General features: G+C 22.9%; 1 protein-coding gene across 1 annotated transcript in view; it reads left to right on the top strand.

Annotated features, from left to right (window-relative positions):
- Positions 1–8,882, top strand: part of LOC117172170 (ribosomal protein S6 kinase beta-1) — a 44,431-nt gene extending 35,549 nt beyond the window's left edge. The window contains exon 13 of the mRNA XM_033359998.1: positions 7,784–8,882. Coding sequence (XP_033215889.1) covers positions 7,784–7,856 — 73 coding nt within the window. The 3' untranslated portion in view covers positions 7,857–8,882. The remainder of the gene's footprint in view (positions 1–7,783) is intronic.
- Positions 8,883–9,320: the final 438 nt, after the last annotated feature.

Below are 9,320 nucleotides of genomic sequence, written 5' to 3'. Positions count from 1 at the left end.
TTCCACTAAATAATTAAATTTTTAACAAAATAGTTAAATTTTCAATTAAATAATTAAATTTTTAATAAAATAATTAAATATTTAATGAAATAATTGAATTTTAACAAAATAGTTAAATTCTTAACGAAATAGTTGAAGTTTCAATCAAATAATTAAAATTCTAATAAAAGAGTTGAATTTTTAAAAATATAATTAACTTTTTAACGAAATAGTTAAATTTTTAAACAGGTAATTAAATTTTTATAGAAATACTTGAATTTTTAATAAGATAATAAAATATTGAATGAAATAATTGAATTTTTAAACAAATATTTAAATTTTTGACAAAATAGTTGAATTTTAAACTAAATAATTAAATTTTTCTAAATATAGTTACTTCTTCAACGGATAATGAAATATTTAACAAAATAATAACATTTTTAACGAAATAGTAGAATTGCCAATAAAATAATTTAATTTTTAACGAAATAGTTGAATTTTCAATCAAATAATGAAATTTCTAACAAAACAGTTGAATGTTTAACCAAATAATTAAATATTTAACGAAACAGTCGAATCTAAAAGAACGAATTTTTAACCAAAGAGTTGAGTTTTTATTTAAAAAGTAGAATTTCCAACTACAAAGAGGCATTTCCAACAAATTGGTCCAATTTTAAAACAAAATATTTGGATTTTCAAAGCAAAAAGTCGAATATTTTTAAATAAAGTTAACATTTCAACAAAAAAGTTCATAAAAGATGAACTTTTTCATTCCAAAATGACGAATTTTCAATAAAGTAGTTGAATTTTCGACCGAAAAAGCTGACTAACAGAATAGTTGAATTTTCAAACTAACAATTAAATTTGCAATCAAATACTTCAATGTTTAACATAATAGTTGAATTTTTAACCAAATAATTCATTTTTTCATAAAACAGTTGAATATTTAAACAAGTCATGTAATTTTTAATCCAAATAAGTTAATAAAATATGAACTTTTAATAGAAAAGAATTAATTTTCAATAAAAACTTTGTATTTTCAACCAAACAATTACATTTTTAAACAAAATAATTGAATTTTATATTAAATAATGAAATTTCTAACGAACTAGTTGAATTTTCAATCAAATATATTTACATTTTTAACAAAATAGTTACTTCCGTAACCAAATAATTAAATATCTAACTCTCAATACAAATGAAGGAAATTTTGAAAACAATAGGTACTTCTTCAACGAAATAATTAAATATTTAAGAAAATAATTAAATTTTTAAGAAAATAGTTACATTTTTAACCAAATAATTAAATTTCTAAGAAAGTATTTGAACTTTCAAACAAATAATTACATATTTAACGAAATAAATGTATTTTTCACAAACTATTGCATTTTTTACAAAATAGTTTCAACAAATTGATCCAATTTTCGAAATTTGTTGAAAATGCATCTTTGTGGATTGAAAATTCCACTTTTTGATTAAAAAATCAACTATTTCGCTAAATATTTAATTATTTGATGGAAAATCCAACTATTTTCTTGAAATCGGCTTTTTCGGTCGAAAGTGCAACTGTTTTTTTGAAAATTCATTCTTTTGGATTGAGAGTTCATCTTTTATTAACATTATTGTTGAAGACTCGACTGTCTTCTAAAAAATTCGACTTTTTAATTTAAATCTTCAACTATTTTTTGTTTAAAAATTGGACCATTTTATTAGAAATGCATTCCACTTTATGATTAAAAATTTAACTATTTTGTTGAAACGCAAATTATTTTGTTAAAAATTGGACTATTATGTTAAAATTTTAATTATATACTCGAAAATTCGACTATTTTGTTTGAAAATTGGATCAATTTTTTTTGAAAGTACAACTATGTAGATTAAAAAATCAACTATTTTTTTCAATTGATTTTTTCGTTGAAAATTGAATCTTAGTAGGTTAAAAATTCAACTGTTTTATTAAAAGTTCAATGATTTACTTTACAATTCAACAGTTTTCTGAAAGATTTAATTATTCGATTGAAGAAGTAACTATTTTATTAAAAATGTCATTTTTTGATTGAAAATTCAACGTTTTTATTAAAAATTCGTTCTTTTTCATTGAAATTTAATCTTTTATTAACTTTTTTCTTGAAAAGTGAACTCTCTTCTAAAAAAATCATCGTTATCTTGAAAATCTAACTATTTTTGTTTCAAAATTGGTCTATTTTGTTATAAATTCATTTTTTCAAATTGAGAATTTCACTTTTTCGTTAAAAAATCCACTATTTTGTTTAAAATTAAATTATTTTGTCAAAATTTTAATTATTTTTTTCAAAAAATCAACTACTTTGTTAAGTATTCAATTATTCGGTTTAAAAAAGTAACTATTTTATTAAGAATTTAATTATTTGGTTTCAGTAGAATAAAAAATCAATGATTTGGATAAAAACTCAGCTGTTTTAAACAAAAAAATTATTATTTGGTTAAAAATTCAACTATGTGATTGGAAATTTAATTATTTGATTGAAAATTCGTTTTTTGTGAATAAATATTTCATCTTTTATGAACTTTTCTTGATTACATTTCAACTATTATCTTAAAATTTTGTTTATTTTGTTGAGAATTGAACTATTTTGTTAAAATCATCTCTTTCTTTGGTTGAAAATTTAACAATATTTACATTAATTTTATTTAAAAGAAATTTCCCCCCTATTCTGTTCTGTTTTTTGTGCTGTGAAGTCTGAAATTTGAAGGCTCTAGACTCTATTTTTATATCAGCGACAAAAGTGCATTTCCGCCCCACTGTGTGACAATAAATAAATAAATAAATTTGCAGAAAGCATAATACCGGAAACGACCATTTACTAACTTTTTTGTTCAAGTTTCAACTTTCTTCTAAAATATTCGACTTTTTGCCCTGAAAATTGAAATATTTTGTTCAAAAATTGGTTCACTTTGTTGGAAATGCGTTTTTGTACATTGAAAATTCTACTTTTTGATTAAAACTTCAACTATTTTGTTAAAAAATCAACTTTTTTGCTAAAAACTAAATATTTTCTTTGAAAATTAAATTATTTTGTACAGGACAGTTATTTTTTAGTGAAAAATTAACTATTTCGTTAAAAATTTAACTTTTTTCTCAGTCATTTTTTTCATTACTAAACTATTTTGTCAAAATTTTAATTATTTGTTTAAAAATTCAATTATTTCATTAAATATTTAGTTATTTTATTAAAAATTTAATTAATTAGTTGAAAATTCAACTATTTTGTTAAAAATTTAATTATTTTATTAAAAATTCAACTATTTCGTTAAAACTATTTCTTAAAAATTGAACTATTTTGTCAAAAATTTAATTATTTTTAAAAAAATTCAATTATTTGATTAAATATTTAATTATTTTATTACGAATTTAATTATTTAGTTAAAAATGCAACTATTTTATAAAAAATTTAATTATTTGTTTGAAAATTCAATTATTTCATTAAATATTTAATTATTTTATTAAAAATTCAACTATTTCGTTAAAAATTTAACTATTTTCTTAAAATTGTAATTATTTAGTTAAACATGAAACTATTTTCTTACAAATTTAATTATTTAGTTGAAAATTCAACTATTTTGTCAAAATTTTAATTATTTTTAAAAAAATTCAACTATTTTATAAAAAATTTAATTATTTGTTTGAAAATTCAATTATTTCATTAAATATTTAATTATTTTATTAAAAATTTAACTATTTTGTCAAAAAATTAATTATTTGTTTAAAAAAGCAATTATTTCATTAAATATTTAATCATTTTGTTAAAAATTCAACTATTTCGTTAAAAATTTAACTTTTTTCTGTTTTGTTAAAAATTTTATTGTTTTATGAACTTTTTTGGATTAAATTTCAACTGGTTTCTTAAAAATTTGCTTATTTTTTTGAAAATTGAATTGTTTGATTGAAAATTTAATTATTTAGTTCAGTTCGGTTGCTTAGTTTAAAAATTGAACTATTTTATTAAAAATTCGTTCTTTTATATTGAAATTTTATTTTTTATTGACTTTTTTGTTGAAAAGTGAACTTTTTTTCTAAAAAAAATCGTCTTTATCTTGAAAATATAACTATTTTTTTATTGAAAATCCAACTGTTTTATTACGACATTTAATTATTTGGTTGAAAATTCCACTTTTTTGTTAAAAATTTAATTTTTTGATTGAAAATTCAACGCTTTTGTTATCAATATATTTATTTTGTTTAAAAAATCAAAATTTTTTCTTAAAAATTAAATTGTTTCATTGAAAATTTAATTATTTTGTTCAGGGCAGTTGTTTTGTTTGAAAATTTAAATCCTTTATTAAAAATTTCAACTTTTAGATTGAAATTTCATCTTTTTTAAACTTTTTTTCTTGAAAATTGAACTATTTTGTTGAAAATTTCACTATTTTCGTAAAATTCTAATTTGTTGGTTAAAAATTCAACTGTTTTGTTAAGTATTTAATTATTTGATTGAAAATTCGTTATTTTTGGATTAATATTTCATCTTTCATGAACTTTTTTAAATTAAATTTTCAGAATTATTTAAAAAATTTGCTTATTTTGTGGACAACTGAACTATTTCGCTAAATTCATCTCTTTTTTTGTTAGAAAATTCAACGATATCTACATTAATTTTATTTAAAAGAATTTTCATCCGTATTTTGTTCCGTAATGTCTGAAATTGGAAGGCTCTAGACTTTTTTTTTAGTTAATTCTTTCGTGAAATAATTAATTATTTGGTTGAAAATTCAAGTATTTTGTTTGAAATAAATTTTTGTAGATTGAACCATTCCACTTTTTGATTAAAAATGCAACTATTTTGTTTAAAATTAAATTATGTTATCAAAAATTGAACTATTTTTGTAAAATTTTAATTCTTTGGTTAAAAATTCAAATATTTTGTATGAAAATTGAACCATTTTGTTAGCAATGCATCTTTTTGTTGATTAATAGTTCGACTTTTTGATAAGAAATTTAACTATTTTGTTAAGAATTTAAATGTTTGATTGAAAATTTAACTATTTCTTTTAATAATTAATTTTTTTTTTGAAAATTCAAATGTTTTATTAATCTTAGCTTTTTTGGTTAAAAATTAAACTGTTTTATTGAAAATTTGTCATTTTTGATTCAAAGTTTATCTTTTATTAACTTTTTTGTTGAAATTTCAATTGTCTTCTAAAAAATTCGACATTTTATCTTGAAAATTAAACTATTTTTTGTTAAAAATTCAACTATTTTATTAAAAATTTAATTATTTCATTGAAAATTCAACTTTTTTATTGAAAAATTTGTTCTTTTGGATAGTTATTTCATCTTATATGAATTTTTTGGATTAATTTTCAACCCATTATTTTAGTTATTTCAACTTTTTTTATTGAAACCTTGTAGATTAAAAATTCAATGATTTGGTTAAAAATTTAACTATTTTATTAAAAATTAAATTATCTTGTTGAAATTTTAATTATTTGTTCAAAAATTCAACTATTTTGTTAAATATTGAATCATTCGGTTTACAAAAATGTTGTTAAGAAATTAATTATTTGGTAGAAAATTAAAATATTTTATTGAAGTCAGATTTTTTGGTTCGAAATTGAACTTTTTTATTAAAAATCCATGGCTTTGGATTGAAAGTTCATCTTTTACGAACTTTTTTGTTGAAATTTCGACTATTTTCTTTAAAAATTGTTTATTTTAATAAAATCTAAATTATTTTATTAAAAATTAATTTATTTTGTTCGGGGCAGTTGTTCTGTTTTAAAATTTAACTGTTTTATTAAAAATTCGTTCTTTTAGATTGTACTTTTATTTTTTATTAACGTTTTTGTTGAAAAGTGAACTTTTTTCTTTAAAAAATCGTCTTTATCTTGAAAATTCGACTATTTTTTGTTTAAAAATGGAACTATTTTGTTGAAAATGTATCTTAGTGGATTAAAAAATCAATGTTTTGGTTGAAAGTTAAACTGTTTTATTACAAATTTACTTATTTGCTTAAAAATGTAATTATTTCCTTAAATATTTAATTATTGCATTGAATAAGTACCTGTTTGGTTAAAAAATATAATTATTTGATTGAAAATTCAACTATTTTAATATAAATAATAAAATAAATAAAACCAAGAATTCAACGACCAATTTGGAGAACCAACATAAAATGTTTCTATTGAAATTTGAGAAAACATCAAGAAACCCTCTTTTTTTCTCCTAAAAAAGAAAAGAAAATAATTTTGCTCCTTGGAAAAAAATTAGAAAGACGAAATAAAAATGAGAATACAACCAACCAAATCCCCTTCCTTCTCTTTAAAAAAATGCAAAAATTATAAAAAATTATTATATTCCAAAATTATTTTATTTTTTTAGGAGAAAAAAGTGTTGTTCTTGAGGTTTTTTTTTTATAATTTCAATAGGAACATTTTATGGTGGTTGTACAAATTTGGTCGTTGATTCTAGGTATTATTTTCAGGAGTTCTGCACATACATTTGATTATTGGACGTTAAAAAGGATTTTAAATTTGATTTTAAGCTCATTTAAATTTCTCTAATTTTAATTTTTCTTCCTATTTTCTTCTGTATTTTTTTGTGTATTTTTTTCTGTGAAGTCTGAAATTTAAAAGAGTCTAGAGTCAGCGAAAAAATGTGCATTCCCGCCCACTAGCTTGCGACAATAAAAAAATTAATTTTTCCCCTATTTTGTTCTGTATTTTGGTGTTGTATTTTTTTTCTGTAAAGTCTGAAGTTTGAAAGCTTCTAGACTCTTTTTTTTGTCAGCGAAAAAGTGCATTCCCGCCCACTAGCTGTGCGACAATAAAAAAATAAAAAATTAATTCATTCATTAATTTTTCTCCCTTTTTTGTTCTTTATTTTGGTGTCATAGTTTTTTCTATGAAGTCTGAAATCTGAAGGCTTCTAGACTCTTATTTTTTTTTTTTTTTTGTCAGCGAACAAAAGCATTCTCGCCCAATAGCTGTGCGACAGTAAAAAATTAGAAAAAAATTATTTAATTAATTTTTCTTTTTTTTTTTTGTTCTGTATTTTGGTGTCATATTTTTTTCTGCGAAGTCTGAAATTTGAAGGCTTCTAGACTCTTATTTTTTTTTGTCAGCGGAAAAAGTGGATTCCCGCCAAATATCTGTGCGACAATAAAAAAAAATTAATTAATTAATTTTTCTCCTTACTTTGTTCTGTATTTTGGTGTCATATTTTTTTTCTGTGAAGTCTGAAATTTGAAGGCTTCTAGACTCTTTTATTTATTTTTTTTTTGTCAGCGAAAAAAGTGCTTTCCCGCCCACTAGCTGTGCGACAATAAAAAATTATTCAATTAATTTTTCTCCCTATTTCGTTCTGTATTTTGGTGTCATATTTTGTTCTGTGAAGTCTTAAATTTGAAGGCTTTTAGACTCTTATTTTTTTTGTCAGCTGAAAAGTGCATTCCCGCCCACTAGCTGTGCGACAATAAAAAAATTCATTAATTCATTAATTTTTCTCCCTATTTTGTTCTGTATTTTGATGTCATATTGTTTTTCTTTGAAGTCTGAAATTTGAAGTGCTTCTAGACTCTTTTATTTATTTTTTTTTTGTCAGCGAAAAAAGTGCTTTCCCGCCCACTAGCTGTGCGACAATAAAAAAATTATTTAATTAATTTTTTTCCCTATTTCGTTCTGTATTTTGGTGTCATATTTTTTTTCTTTGAAGTCTGAAATTTGAAGTGCTTCTAGACTCTTTTATTCATTTTTTTTTGTCAGCAAAAAAGTGCATCTCCGCCCACTAGCTGTGCGACAATGAAAAAATAAAATAATAAATTTGCAGGCATCACAATACCGGAAACGACCCTACCGAGGACATGGAGATGGACCAGAGTCAAGCACCAGAACATTTATAGTGCTCAAATAATAATTCCAGCTCAAAATAAGAAGCTGCAGTCACCGAACTTCCTTAATATTGTAGTAGCCGTTCGAGATCCGCGCGCGCGATCTCTCTTCGATTTGGAAATCCGGTGGCTCGATTAGTTAATTTACCTCTCAAAACAAAAATTCCTTCGTCTCGAAAAACCCCCTCACTCCTTACCTCCCACCCTCCCGAATAATTCCTCTCCATTCGGAGACGAAGGACTGCTCAGTTTTGAATCTACCAATAGGATAAAATTACAGAGTGGAGTTAAGTCTGTCAACTGGGCTCCGAAAGGCTAGAGAATTAAGCCCTTTGAACTTTAAACTAAACAATCACTATATAAGAATTGAAAAAAAAAGTTAATAACTATCATCATTTTATTTATGTATCGTGGAATACATAATTCGTAATCTGGGAAAAAATGAAATTACAATTTGACTTTAGACACGAAATTTCGGGTTTATTTGAAACGAGCTTGGCTCTTTTTTTTTTAACTCTCGGAGGCCAAAAGTGAAATAAATCGTTCTGAGAAAGAAGAAAAAGAAGCGAGAGCTTTGTAAATAGTCGTGTAATGAAACGGAAATATGTTTGGTTTCAACAGTAATTTCGGTTGGTCCAAAGTTAGAAATAAAAATTGGTAATTATCGTCACTCGAGAGTTTCTTGAACGATTGAAAGTAGTATAGCTGCGGTTCTGTTCCAGGCTCAATTTATTTATCATAGGTAATTCAGAATCCTGCACAATTGACATTTTTGCCGATAGGTGGTGCCATTCTAGGAATCTGCATTACCGGCGGTAGGCGAAGTGAGTTTGGAACATAACCGCAGCTATACTACTATTGAATTCTGATCATTTTCGCGGTAGGCTTAGAAAAGGAAGGTTTCCGTAAGCAGGGTGTTTACTTCACCTGGAAAATCTGGAATTATCGGGGAATTTGTATATATACCTGGAAAAATCTGGGAATTATTATTGTTTTTTTTTCAGTCAGGGAATTTTTTGGAGAGGGTGCTTATTTTTAATTGCAATATATGATTCTTAATTTGTAAAAATAGCTTTATATTACATTATTGAACTATTTTGTTGAAAATTAGTTTATTTTTAAATTAATTTTGTAACTAACTCCTCTTTTTTGGTTGAATTCAAATGTTTTTGATTGAAAATTAAAATCTTTCAGTTTGAAATATGACCTACTACATCTTTCGTTCAGAATTCGTCTTTTTTTTAATGAAAATTTAATTGCCTGGTTAAAAGTTTAAAAAAAAATTGGTTAAAAATCCTTTTTCTGGTTGATTCATCATTTTAATTGGAAATTCATCTGTTTGGTTGAAAAATGAGGTATTTTGATCCTTGTTTTCTTTCGCTGAAAATTGAATTTGTCCAGTTTAAAGTTAAACTATTTTCATGAAAATTGTTTTTTTCTCTTTTTTTTAATAAACTTTTCTTAAATCAAAATTTA

Source organism: Belonocnema kinseyi, chromosome 1 (assembly GCF_010883055.1).
Source record: "Belonocnema kinseyi isolate 2016_QV_RU_SX_M_011 chromosome 1, B_treatae_v1, whole genome shotgun sequence".
Lineage (NCBI taxonomy): Eukaryota > Metazoa > Arthropoda > Insecta > Hymenoptera > Cynipidae > Belonocnema > Belonocnema kinseyi.
This window is presented reverse-complemented; position numbering and strand designations above follow the sequence as displayed.